This window comes from Protopterus annectens, chromosome 10.part0, assembly GCF_019279795.1.
Source record: "Protopterus annectens isolate FY-2018-M chromosome 10.part0, PAN1.0, whole genome shotgun sequence".
NCBI classification, from domain to species: domain Eukaryota; kingdom Metazoa; phylum Chordata; order Ceratodontiformes; family Protopteridae; genus Protopterus; species Protopterus annectens.
In genome coordinates this window covers 1,019,173,541-1,019,187,058 of record NC_056744.1, presented here as the reverse complement: position 1 = coordinate 1,019,187,058, position 13,518 = coordinate 1,019,173,541, and the positions used below count along the sequence as shown (strand labels likewise).

Here is a 13,518-nt window from a genome sequence, read left to right as displayed (position 1 = left end):
TCTCTCACTCTAAAGTAAGCACTGTTTTTCCACACACACACCCAAAGATCCTACTCCAGGAATCAGACAGCTGGGAAAAAGATGTGGTTTTGTGTGTTACAGAGATTTTGCCAGAATTCCCTCATGATAGACCCTCACTTGGCAGAGGTGGAGGAAATTCCAACGGACTTTGCCCTAGAGGCAGAAGCAGACCACATAACCAGAGCTTTCATGGTCCCTTTACCAAAAGGCCTTATCAGCACTCCTGGAAGGTTTACTGACTGCTACACTCTGAAGGCGGTCAGGTTACACTTATCTCTGCACCCCCAAGCAAAAACATAACAAAAGACATGTGGCTACAAAATATAATTTCCAGAGGCTACTACTTTCCTTTTTCTTCCCCCATAAAGAAGAAAGTGATTCCAACATTCCACCAAGTCAATGGGAACCAGTGGCAGTAGAAATTTACAAGCTGTTAGAAAAAAAGAGTCATCCAAGACCAGTTAGGATCTGGAGTCTACCCAAGGTTCTTTTTAGTGCCAGAGAAAGCAGGGGCCTCAGACCAGTTTTGGATCTCAAATCATCTCTTCCAGATTGTAAAGGAGACAACATTCTGTATTGTCACAGTTCAGTCCATTTTGCTCTTTTGAGGAAGAACAATTGGATGTACTTGATAGATCCCCAGGACACTTACTATTGTGTGAAAACAGACAAGAACTCCAGGAGATTCCTCCACTTCCATCTGTGAGCCAATCATTACCAGTTAAGAGTCCTGCCTTTCAGTCTCACCACAACTCCCATGGCCTTCACCAATGGCAGTGGTAGTAGCATACTTGCACATGTGTGGGATCCAAGTCTCTCCTAACCAGATGATTGGCTCCTATAGCTTTGAGATGATTGAGTGTTTGCTGCATCACACCCTGTCTGTGAGCCACACTGTCTGACTACTTTGGGCTCCTTCTTTGATCTCTTTCGAGATTGATTATATGTTCTCTAACATTTGTTCATAAATAGGTCTAAGAACTCTAATGAAGGGCAAATCCGATCTGAATTATTAGAATGGAGTTCAGGGAATTATGGGTGGAAGAGGAATCAGACTCCTGGAACTGAGGAATTTGGTGCTGAGGTTGGATCAGATTGGATCCAACATTCCATATGTTGAACTGGATGAAAAACAGACAGTATAGTTCTGCTGTTATGATAAGTACATAACTTTTGATGTGATGCTGTCAATCTCATCTTTATTCTTACCGGTGAGTCAGATCCCATCCATCGGATCCATCTTGGCTATTACATAAGCTCAGGGTCCTGATCTAAGTTTGTGGGTATTTTCCCTACCCATAATGCAACTCCCTTACCACCTCAGATCTCATTTGCCATGCAGAGAAGAGGTTCCAAAAAGCTAGCTCTGGATTAAGTATTTTCTAATCTTATTGTCTTCTCAACTTTTATTACTTGTTAGTTAGTTAGTCCCTTTCTACTACTTTTCTGTTAACTAGTATAGTAGAGTGAGTGTTCCCTGCCCCCGTTATCAACCATTTAAGTTAGAAGTTGTTTAACTGTTGTCCGTTTTAATTAGAGGATGCTATTCCCCTTTCCCACCATTCCCCTTTCCTTTTCTCTTTTTTTGTCATCCATTTAAGTTAGAGTATGATTATATATATGTTAAAAAAAAAACTTCCATACGTCTCTTTCTCTCTGTCTCACCCCTAGCATGTTTGGGTGCGTGTGTGTGTGTGTGTGTGTGTGTGTGTGTGTGTGTGTGTGTTTCTGGGAGAAAATCACTGGATGTGCTCGATATAGATCTCAAGGGCCAGCGTACTACCACATCCTGATGGACAGGCGCTCCAGGAGGTTTCTCGCTTCCGGCTGGGAGCCAGTCACTACCAGTTCGGGTCCTTCCTTTGGTCTCACCACAGCCCCAGGGTGTTCACCAAAGTACTAGCAGTGGTAGCGGCCCACCTGAGGCTTCAGGGGTGCAGGTCTTTCCCTACCTGGACAACTGGCTTCTTACAGCCCCAACAAGGCATCTACTTCTCTTGGCGAGACTCCTTTCTCCATCTTGCTCCCTTTCTGGGCATCACAATAAATTCAAAAAAGTCCAACCTGGCCCACACAGCTCTTAGATTTTATAGGGGCCAGGCTAGACACAAGGAGTTCTGAGCCTTCCTCACTCGGACAGAGTTCTAAATCTGCAGCTCCAGGTGCGGGCCATTCTCCATTCAAGTTCTGTTCCAGCGGAGTTGGGCCTGAGGGCTCTGGGGTCCATGGCTTGGCTCGCTATAGCACTTCTTCCTCTTGCCAGGCTCAATATCGCATTCTACAGTGGGCGGCTCTTAGTACAGTGGTCATACCTTGCTCTCCCCATGCATCATCCCATAGCGATCAGCAAGGCTTGCAAGCGGTCCCTCTTGTGGTGGCTCCACTCCCGGATCTCCCACACAAAGGGCGCCCATTTTGTGCTTCTCCCCTCTCGCCACGGTGACCACGGGCGCCTCCCGCCTGTGGGGGAGCACTGAGGCGGACAGTCCAAGGCACGTGGAGCGATTCAGAGACCTTACTGCATATTAATGTTCTAGAGATGAGAGCAGTGCTCTTGGCGTTGCTAGCACTTCAGGACTTTCTTCCCTTGGGAACAATTGCGATTCAATGGGACAACATGTCTGTTGTCTGGTACATCAACAAGCAAGGGGAACAAGGTCTTACCCTCTTTGTCGAGGCCATGAGAGTTTGGGAATGGGCAATCTCCACCAATCGCTTTCTAATAGCAGCGCACATTCGGGTCGGTCCAACATCCTAGCGGACAAGCTCAGTCGCACCATTCTGACCCCTTCGAGTGGTCTCTCAATTGTCAAGTAGCGGGCAGCATATTCGCACGGTGGGAACCCCTTCATGCGATCTTTTGCTTCTCCTCAAACACCAAGTCGACAGTTTTTTGGCTCTAATACCTCCTCCGGAGGAGTACCCCAAGAGAGCAGCTCTGGTGCATGCTTGTACCCGGTCTTCTGTATGCCTATCCACCTTGCCTCTGATGCTGCAAGTTCTTCAGAAAGCCTCTCGGGTGGGTTGCAGAATGATTCTCATTGCTCCATTCTGGCCTCGACAGATCTGGTTCCTTCCTAAGGTCTCACTCGGTGAATCCTCCTTGGATTCTAGATCCCATCGGACCTGATATCCCATCCATCCTGCATTCCTCCTCCGAACCTGGACAACCTGAAGCTGACCGCAGCTGCTCCAGTTCCACTCTTGATAAGGACTCCGGTATTTCTTCACCTGTAAAGGCTATTTTGGTGGCGGCTCATAAACCATCCACTAGAAAGGTTTACGAAGCAAATGGAAGCGTTTCTCTGTGTATGGCGGCAAGGCCTGAATCCTTCACGGTTCCTCTCCCTTTAGTGCTTGACTTTCTAACCACTCTTTAACGATGGTGCCAGCAGTTCCACAGTCAAAGTACAACTGGCGGCAATTTCTCACTATCACATTGGCCATGACTCTAATCCTCTTATGTCAGCCAAATTGTGTAAAGTTTTTCTTAAAGGTACTTTTCTTCTCAGGCCCCTATAAAACAAGCAGTTCCTCCTTGGGACCTTTCTCTGGTCCTACAGGCCTTGACAGCCCCTCCTTCGAGCCAGCGGCTCACGGTGGATCTCAAATTCTTGTCCTACAAGACAGCCTTTTTGGTAGCCATTACATCAGCCAAGAGAGTTTCTGAACTTCAAGCATTATCAGCTAAACCTCCTTACTTGGTATTTCATCCGGACCGTGTCTCCTCAGGACCAACCCGTCCTTTCTTCCTAAAATCGCTTCTGAAGCAAACATCAATCAATCCATTAACCTCCCTGTTTTCTTCCCTAAATATGAAAACAAAGGTGAATATAAGCTACATTCACTAGATGTTCACAGGCAACTTAGATTTTATCTGAACAGGACAGCTGGTCATAGGCAATCCGACCAGCTGTTTATTTCCTTTGCAAAATTCAATTTGGGCAAGCCAATCTCTAAAGTTTCTCTGTCCGCTGGATTTCACAGTGCATTTTATTGGCTTATCAAGCTTCAGGAAGGCCGCTTTTCGGAGGGTGTGCATGCGCATTAAACCCGGTCAGTATCTTCCTCAGCAGCCTTCAAGGCTAAGATTCCTTTGGATGTTATTTGTGCTGCAGCCACGGGCTTCATCTCATACGTTAATCTCGCTCTATAAGTTGGATCTTGCATCTAGGGTAGAGCATCCTTTGGCTCAGCGGTGCTCCGGAATATCCTTCCATGATGGCCACCCAAGATTCAGGTAGCTGGGGACTCTGTCCCACAGGTTGCAGACAAATGAATATCCTACTTCAGATTTAGAAGTTATGTACTCACCATAACGTTCCATCTGAGTAGGTGTATTCATTGTCTGTACCATCCCTCCTATCCCCTGGCCTTTCAGTTTCCTGCATATTCTTTGTTACCCTTTTTAGGGTATTGTTGCTTTGGCAAACTCGATCTGAGGTCATGAGGGTAGAGCAGGGCATTATGGGTGAGGGGAGGAGCTGAGAGCTTGGATCCATAGCTGGAAAACCATGCCGGTTCGGATCCGATATCGGATCCATAACCCACAGGTTGCAGACAAATGAATACACCTACTCAGATGGAACGTTATGGTGAGTACATAACTTCTAATTTTTCCACACACACACACCCAAAGATCCTACTCCAGGAATCAGACAGCTGGGAAAAAGATGTGGTTTTGTGTGTTACAGAGATTTTGCCAGAATTCCCTCATGATAGACCCTCACTTGGCAGAGGTGGAGGAAATTCCAATGGACTTTGCCCTAGAGGCAGAAACAGACCACATAACCAGAGCTTTCATGGTCCCTTTACCAAAAGGCCTTATCAGCACTCCTGAAAGGTTTACTGACTGCTACACTCTGAAGGCGGTCAGGTTACACTTATCTCTGCACCCCCAAGCAAAAACATAACAAAAGACATGTGGCTACAAAATATAATTTCCAGAGGCTACTACTTTCCTTTTTCTTCCCCCATAAAGAAGAAAGTGATTCCAACATTCCACCAAGTCAATGGGAACCAGTGGCAGTAGAAATTTACAAGCTGTTAGAAAAAAAGAGTCATCCAAGACCAGTTAGGATCTGGAGTCTACCCAAGGTTCTTTTTAGTGCCAGAGAAAGCAGGGGCCTCAGACCAGTTTTGGATCTCAAATCATCTCTTCCAGATTGTAAAGGAGACAACATTCTGTATTGTCACAGTTCAGTCCATTTTGCTCTTTTGAGGAAGAACAATTGGATGTACTTGATAGATCCCCAGGACACTTACTATTGTGTGAAAACAGACAAGAACTCCAGGAGATTCCTCCACTTCCATCTGTGAGCCAATCATTACCAGTTAAGAGTCCTGCCTTTCAGTCTCACCACAACTCCCATGGCCTTCACCAATGGCAGTGGTAGTAGCATACTTGCACATGTGTGGGATCCAAGTCTCTCCTAACCAGATGATTGGCTCCTATAGCTTTGAGATGATTGAGTGTTTGCTGCATCACACCCTGTCTGTGAGCCACACTGTCTGACTGCTTTGGGCTCCTTCTTTGATCTCTTTCGAGATTGATTATATGTTCTCTAACATTTGTTCATAAATAGGTCTAAGAACTCTAATGAAGGGCAAATTCGATCTGAATTATTAGAATGGAGTTCAGGGAATTATGGGTGGAAGAGGAATCAGACTCCTGGAACTGAGGAAGCTTCAAATTTGGTGCTGAGGTTGGATCAGATTGGATCCAACATTCCATATTTTGAACTGGATGAAAAACAGACAGTATAGTTCTGCTGTTATGATAAGTACATAACTTTTGATGTGATGCTGTCAATCTCATCTTTATTCCTACTGGTAAGTCAGATCCCATCCATCGGATCCATCTTGGCTATTACATAAGCTCAGGGTCCTGATCTAAGTTTGTGGGTATTTTCCCTACCCATAATGCAACTCCCTTACCACCTCAGATCTCATTTGCCATGCAGAGAAGAGGTTCCAAAAAGCTAGCTCTGGATTAAGTATTTTCTAATCTTATTGTCTTCTCAACTTTTATTACTTGTTAGTTAGTTAGTCCCTTTCTACTACTTTTCTGTTAACTAGTATAGTAGAGTGAGTGTTCCCTGCCCCCGTTATCAACCATTTAAGTTAGAAGTTGTATAACTGTTGTCCGTTTTAATTAGAGGATGCTATTCCCCTTTCCCACCATTCCCCTTTCCTTTTCTCTTTTTTTGTCATCCATTTAAGTTAGAGTATGATTATATATATGTTAAAAAAAAAAACTTCCATACGTCTCTTTCTCTCTGTCTCACCCCTAGCATGTTTGGGTGCGTGTGTGTGTGTGTGTTTCTGTATTCTTTCTGACTGCTGTTTCTCTTACCATGCCGCAAAAACAAGAAGGCAAACCACTTGGGTTTAAAAAGTGTGAGAAATATGGGAAGAAGATGCCCCTTAGCGATACACACACTTTGTGTGTGTATTGCTTGGGGCCGCTTCATCTTCAGAAAACGTGCTTCATATGTCACAGTTTCAATCAAAGAGCACTTATGGAGCACAAAAAGAAACTTACTTTAAAGGGCTTACTAAAACCCCCTTTTTTAGAGGCGATTCCCACAGTCCTCTTCAAAAAGTTCCGACAAGCCTTTAAAACGCTCATCTTCAGCTCCCAAAGCTACATCAGAGCTGAGTCCAAAACCTCCTCAACTGTCTGCTCCAACAGAAACACTGGAGCAGACAGTTGTTGCTGGATCCAAGACAGTCTTGGAGCCATCTGAACCCTCAGCTCCGACATCTTTGGCACCTACAAAAAGTCGACACCAGAGCTGTTCTCCTTCCCTAGAAACAATAACTTCATGGCTCCCTTCTCCACTGTTAGCTAAGTCCAGATCTCCAACACAATCAACTTGGTCCACCTGGAGCTTGTCCAGTGAAGATGTGGATAGGATTGTGCAGATGTTACTAAAGACTCTGGCCCTGGCTAAACCTTTGCTGGATCTGACCCAAAGAATTCGGACCAGACACAGCCCCCCCTCCGTACCTGTTGTTCCTCTGATCCATCCCTTGGTTTCGTAGCTGGAAGACTCCGATCTCCAGATTATGTCTGTGTTGGCTCCAGAACCTTCAGTTTCCTCAGCGTCAACATCTGCCCTGAGTGTTTCCCTCCAGTCAGAGCAGGACACTTCTAGAAGCTGACACTCTTCAGTCAGATCCTCTGAGCGGCTCGAATCTCTCTAGATCTGACTCTGCCTGTGGGGGCTTCTGTATGGGTGAATTGCACTCCTACATCGGCTTTGGAGCTTCTCTCCCCAGTACTGTGGATACCTTTGGCTCTGACGACCTCTTTGTCAGATCCAGGGGATGTCCTTGGAGCAGGGGCAATGGGCTTTCAAAATTATGAGGTGGGTTTTGACTCCTTCCAAGTCTAACACACAACCTATTTTGGATCTTCCTCCCAGTTCGGGCCAGTTGTCTTTGTCCTCTCAAGTAACCCTTCCACAGGATCGCAGAGACCCCAGGCCTCAGGATGTTCACCAGGGACTCCCCCCTCTTCCGAAACCTCCCAGAGTCTCCCACTGAGGAGATCCCTCGGAAGACGACCTGCAAGAGGAAGCACCTTGACTTCCCAGAGGAGTCTATCACATCAGATACTGACCTCGATGATGCAGTAGGGTCCCCACAGTAACCTCCTGAGGATGTCTCCTTTGGAAATATCCTCAAAATATTAAAACAGAGAGGTGACTGGCAGTCCACACCCCTTCAGTTGAGGAGTCAGTCAGTTTACCTAAAGGCCTTCGAGTCTCGCCTTTCCACCTCTTGGGTGACCCCCCTCCTTAGGACAAGCTCGGAAGGCCTGGAAGACCCCAGATACCATAGAGCCCACTCTTAGAAGGCCAAACAAATGCATTACTGCCCCAAAAGATAAGGATTTTTTGATTAAGGGTGTAGCAATTGATGCTATGTTCATGGCGGCAACCATTAAAAAGGAGCTATTTGAGACAAGCTCCTCTATCTATCCTCCTAATAAGGACTCTAGGACCATGGATAGATATGGGAAGAGTGTATTGTCATCAGCGACCCTTGCTTTTCAGTCTCTGAACTACCTTACTCATTTTACTAGGCTACAGAGGAACCTGTTAAAGAACTTACAGACTCCCTCCAAGGAAATTTAGCTAATACAGTAGCTGATGAGGTTAATGCTCAGCTCGCCACTCTCAGTTTGGTCATAAACTCTTCCATGAGCCTCATATTTTATGCAACAGATGGAACGAGTAGTGCTGGGGATTCAACAATTGCTCTTAGGAGACAGGCCTGGATGCACCTTTGTGATTTCGCAGAGCCCTTCAAGTCTTCCTTTGTTAATGCCCCTTTTGATGGCTCTCCTCTTTTTGGGCGTAAAGTGAAAGAAATGCTCACCAGATGTGTGAACAGGAAGGCAAGACCTTGCCTGCTGTTGGATTATGTTTTTCCACATCTACCAGACTCTTCCGTAAAGGTCCGAGAGGTTGTTCAAAGATGTGATTCAGAAAATCCCAGAGGTCTTTCCATGACACACAGGGTAAAAATTCCCCCAGGGACAGAATGGGGAACAACAATGGAAGACATCACTCTCATGGCAGAGGAGCCCCACACAATCAGGGCTCCAGAGAATCCTTCTTTGGAGAGCCCTTTCAGTGCTCCTGAGGAAGTACCTGATTGCTCACCTCTGGAGGCAGTTGGGGAGGGGGGTTATTGTCTCTGCACCTAGAAACCTGGCAAAAGATAACTACTGACAGATGGGTGCAGAACATAATAACTGATGTTGTCAATCTTCATTCATTCTTGACTGATGGGTTCACTTCTGACCTCTTGGAACTGACTCGGCTGTTATATATAGCTTACGCCAGCCAAAAACTCTTGAGCTAAGGCTCAACCCACAATACCCCTCTTCCCATTACCTCAGATCTCATTTGCCTCTCTGAAAATTGGACATGTCAGCCAATACTCTCAGCTAAGTGCCTTTATTTAGTGCTTTTTTCTATTGATTTTTGCTAAAATATTAACTATATTTCTTTTTTGATAGCCTCGCTATTTTTCTAAGTGTTTGACTGTTTTCCATTGTATTCTGCCCACTCCCTTTTACCTAACAGTATTGTGCATTAATTTACTACTTCACTGTTAAATAAGCAAAATCTTTCTTGGAATATTTTCGTGCTTTGCATATTCTGTGCATTGCCATTGTGCCTAGGTCTTGGTTGAAAAGGGTCTTAAGATCAACCCACCTACCCAATTAATAAAATAAACAAATAAATGTTTCACTTATGCTGTATGAGAGTATAACAGAGTTTAGATTTTAAGTTTATTTAGCTTCCTTAATTATATGGTATTAGGGCTCTACTTCATTTGATAGAAAGCACATTAAACTGAAACTAATTTGATAGAAGTCTCATTTCACTGAAATTCAAATCCCTGAACACAATTCACTGAAAGCTCACTTCACTGAAAACTCATTTGACTGAAACTCATTTTGTCGAAAGGCATATGCCCTGTTCCCCACTGTAGTGCGACCCTGGAGTTAGTATATATAGTAAGGGGGGGGTGGATGCACAGCCCCCCACATAGTATAGATATATAATATCTTCTGGAAAGAGTTATTAATTCGACTTGTAAGTATGCGTGTTTATGATTTACAATGTTTCAAATAGAGAGGAGAGGCTATGTCCCCCACATACCCCAATGTGGGTGGCTGCCCCCCACATCCCCCTTACTATATATATATATATATATATATATATATATATATATATATATATATATATATATATATATATATATATATATATATATATATATATATATATATATATATACTAACTCCAGGGTCACACTACAGTAGGAAAGAGGCCATATACCTGTTTAGATGAAATGAGTTTCAGTCAAATGAGTTTTCATTGAAGTGAGCTTTCAGTGAACTGTGCTCAGGGAATTGAATTTCAGTGAAATGAGACTTCTATCAAATTATTTTCAGTGAAATGAGCGTTCTATCAAATGAAGTAGACCCGGTATTAGATAAACCTTTGAATTATCGAGTTTGATTTTAAATACTTTCAAACTTTTACATAGTTGAAGTTAAATAACTAAATTTCTTACATTTGATTATTAGCAGATCCAAAGAAAAGAAATGAGCATATTCAACCCAATCCAATAAAATTAATTTCTGATTTTATTGTATATGTTTGTTAACCAGTTAAGATTTTCAGGGACATCCTCAGAGCACTTGTGCCTTATTCCTCTGTGCTAAGTTGATTATTGCTTTATTATATCGCATTGTATTAGACTTACATTTCTTGGTTATTTGTGTTACAAAACTACATTTTTCTCATACCAGCAAGTAATTAAGATGACCTGTTACGTGTTCTTGAATTTTAGTACATTTGTAAATAATAGTTTGTCTAATTGTTTCTACCATACAGCATTTAGATAATGCTTATTATGTTCTGCTGTTTTGTTCCGCCCATGAGTGTGAGTGTGTTTTTTTTTTTAATGAAGAGCTTTTAGATTGCATTTCCATGTACCACGGTTACATTCAGTGAGTTTGTGATTAATTACTAGCCCTCATTTTCTTGCTAACACTGTACTGATGATCACATTCTGTCCATCCATTGTATCATTACAAATATAAGATTACACTATCCTACACCCACCAGCATCTTTGCTGTTTGGGTTTTGCCCCAACAGCTCTGATCTCTGCATATACTATGTTCTAGGTTGTGCCAACTTGGAGAAAAGGAAGGAACTATATTTCTGTTTTCTCCAAGTTGATGGGACCATGGAAGCAATAAATGTAGATATCAGAGATGTGGCCAGAGCCTCGACAACTACTTATTTTAATTTAACTGCCTTAACAGTCAAACTTGGTAACATGACAGCAAGATCAGGAAGATGGTATTGGGAAGGTGGTCAGTGGCAACTGAAAGCATTCCCAGTTCAACTAGCAGCCAGGTTCTAAAGAGGAAGAGGTATAGATTTATGTTCTCAATTTTGACTGATCTGTGGAGTACATGCATGTAAAATGCACCATAAATGCAGGGAACGCTACCACGGCTATAGAAACAACTTTTACAAAATGACTAAGTAATCTGCAAAAATGTATAGAAGTAATTCTGTTGCTATCATTTTAGGTTTGAAAGCTGCAGAAGTTTCTTCACTATTGCCATCTGTAATTCAAGATGCAAAGGAAATCAGCTCCAGTATCACTAAACAGATCTGGGTATTTATTTTTGTTATATGTATCATATGTTTACCATCTAGTTGCCCTAATCTGTGGTTTTTACCCATGACCTGATACAAAAGATGTTTGATAAATAAAAATATTTGCATGTTATTCAAAATAATTTTTACTAACATAGATACTTTATTAATTGTACCAGTATAAAACTTACTGTGTAAATTCTTAAAAGATATAGTGAAACAGTTGTAATTAAGAGAGATGTGCAAAATTAGTAAAATAATTTGAGTATAGCAGAGAAAATCATTTACCATTGTCAGTATAGCATTACCGTATTGACATAATTTTAGTTGCAAAATTATACATCACTTATAATCTGCCCAATCATTGTCAGTCAAACATTACACATCTCATTCAAATCCTGCATTCTTTTAAACCTCATTCCTCCTCTGTCTATATAATTTTCCCACATTTCCCATTTTCCCATAGAATTTGCTGTTACCATTTTCTAAAGATCCCAATTCCAGTTGTCTTATCTCTGTTACCATATTCACTACTTTTAGTACAGTTGGTTTAGATTTTGATTTCCATTTTCTAATAATTGCGTTTTAGTAGCCACCATAATTAGAATCAGCAAGGCCTTCTATGTCTAGACAATTCGGATTCTGTATCATAGCTCAGAAAAATCATTTCCCTAGTTACACCAATTTGCTCACCCAGTATCTCTGATAGAGTAGTCAGCAGAAAATCTTTAAAGTCTGCCAACTCAGTACACTCCCAAAAATATGTTCCCAATTACCTTTTCCTTCCCCATCACATTTCCAACATTTGCTGTCTACCTGAGGAAAAATTCTCTAGAGTCTACTTGGGGTATAAAAATACCTATGTAAACATTTCCAAGCAAAAATCCTAACTCTTCTAGATTTTGTTGCATATCTGGGCGACAAACATATATCCCACATTGTTTCTTTGTGAATTGTTTACCCAGTCTGTCTTCCCAAATCCTTTCTAACCTCTTCTGACTGATTCTTATAGTTATCATGCAATATTTTGTATGCTCAAATAACAGCAGCTTCTGTTCTAGATTTTACTAAAAACTCGACCAGTGCTGGCCTTTCATTTAGGATTCCCCTATTTCTTTCTCTTTGCCTATACTCTGATATTGGTCTTTGATAGGGAAGGCAATCTGTAACCTACAATCCAAATAAATTCTTGGCATCTTTCCATTCTGTTTAACTTTCCCTCTCTAGTTATTTGCTCTCAATACCTTGGTTCCTTCCCAGTTTTCTTCAATAAATCCCAGCCCCCTCTTGCCTATTGCCTGTATCCCTAGTTGCAGTCACCCCTATCAACAGAATATCCTTTCTCCATTCCTATGTTGGCTTAGTTCTCAAAACAATTTCTGATACTTTATGAATATAATATTCTGTATGATTATTGTTATTCTCCTTTAAGATCTGCATCCAAAATCCCAGTCTCTCCTTGAATCTTGACCTTCACCGTCATCCCTTTCCACTTTGAATTATCAGTTTCTGCATGTGCTATGTATAGGAGCCTTAACTGTGTAGTTCTGAAATACCCCTTCAAATCTGGCAATCCCAATCTACCTTGTTCTATTGGAAGGATCAGCTTATCCCACTTGCCTCTTGCCATCTTCCCCCCACCCAGATAAAATCCTTCAGCTCTTTATTAATTGTCCACAACTTCTCTGGTTGATAAAAACATACATTACCTGTGTATAAGACTAAAGGGACTAAAAACATTTTAACTGCTTGTATCTTTCTAACCATATCCATATAGAAGAGCTTCCAATTTTTCAGTTTTTGTATTATCTTTTGTTTAGTCTCTTCCTACATATCCTAAGCTGCCACACTAGAATCATGGATATTGCTGAACCAATTCATGTGTGGTTGCAAAATTTATCACTATTGCCTTTGTCTTATCTTCATTAACTTTGTATCCCAAAAAGATATGAAACTGTCTCAAAATGTTCCACAGCACTATAATGTCCTCTTCTTGTTTTGTAAGGTATAAAATAATAGCATATGCAAATAGAGCCAGCTTTTCATGACTGCCATATCAATTATATCCTTGAATTTCTGATTCCCTTATTTTCTTTGCCAGCACTTCTAAATATAATGCAAATAACAAAGGAGAAAGAGGATATCTCTTCCTGGTTCCTCTGCTCAAGCAGAAATAATTAGAGAAGAACCCACTCACTTTAATTTTCACCTCTGATCCCTCATATATTATCCTGATCAACCTTATAGTTTTATCAGGGAATGCAAATGTTTCCATTGCCCTGCTCATAAAGTCCC

General features: G+C 42.0%; 1 protein-coding gene across 1 annotated transcript in view; it reads left to right on the top strand.

Moving 5' to 3' along the window:
• Positions 1–13,518, top strand: part of MSH4 (mutS homolog 4) — a 1,456,061-nt gene that overhangs the window by 1,420,326 nt on the left and 22,217 nt on the right. The window contains exon 11 of the mRNA XM_044086833.1: positions 11,154–11,242. Coding sequence (XP_043942768.1) covers positions 11,154–11,242 — 89 coding nt within the window. The remainder of the gene's footprint in view (positions 1–11,153; positions 11,243–13,518) is intronic.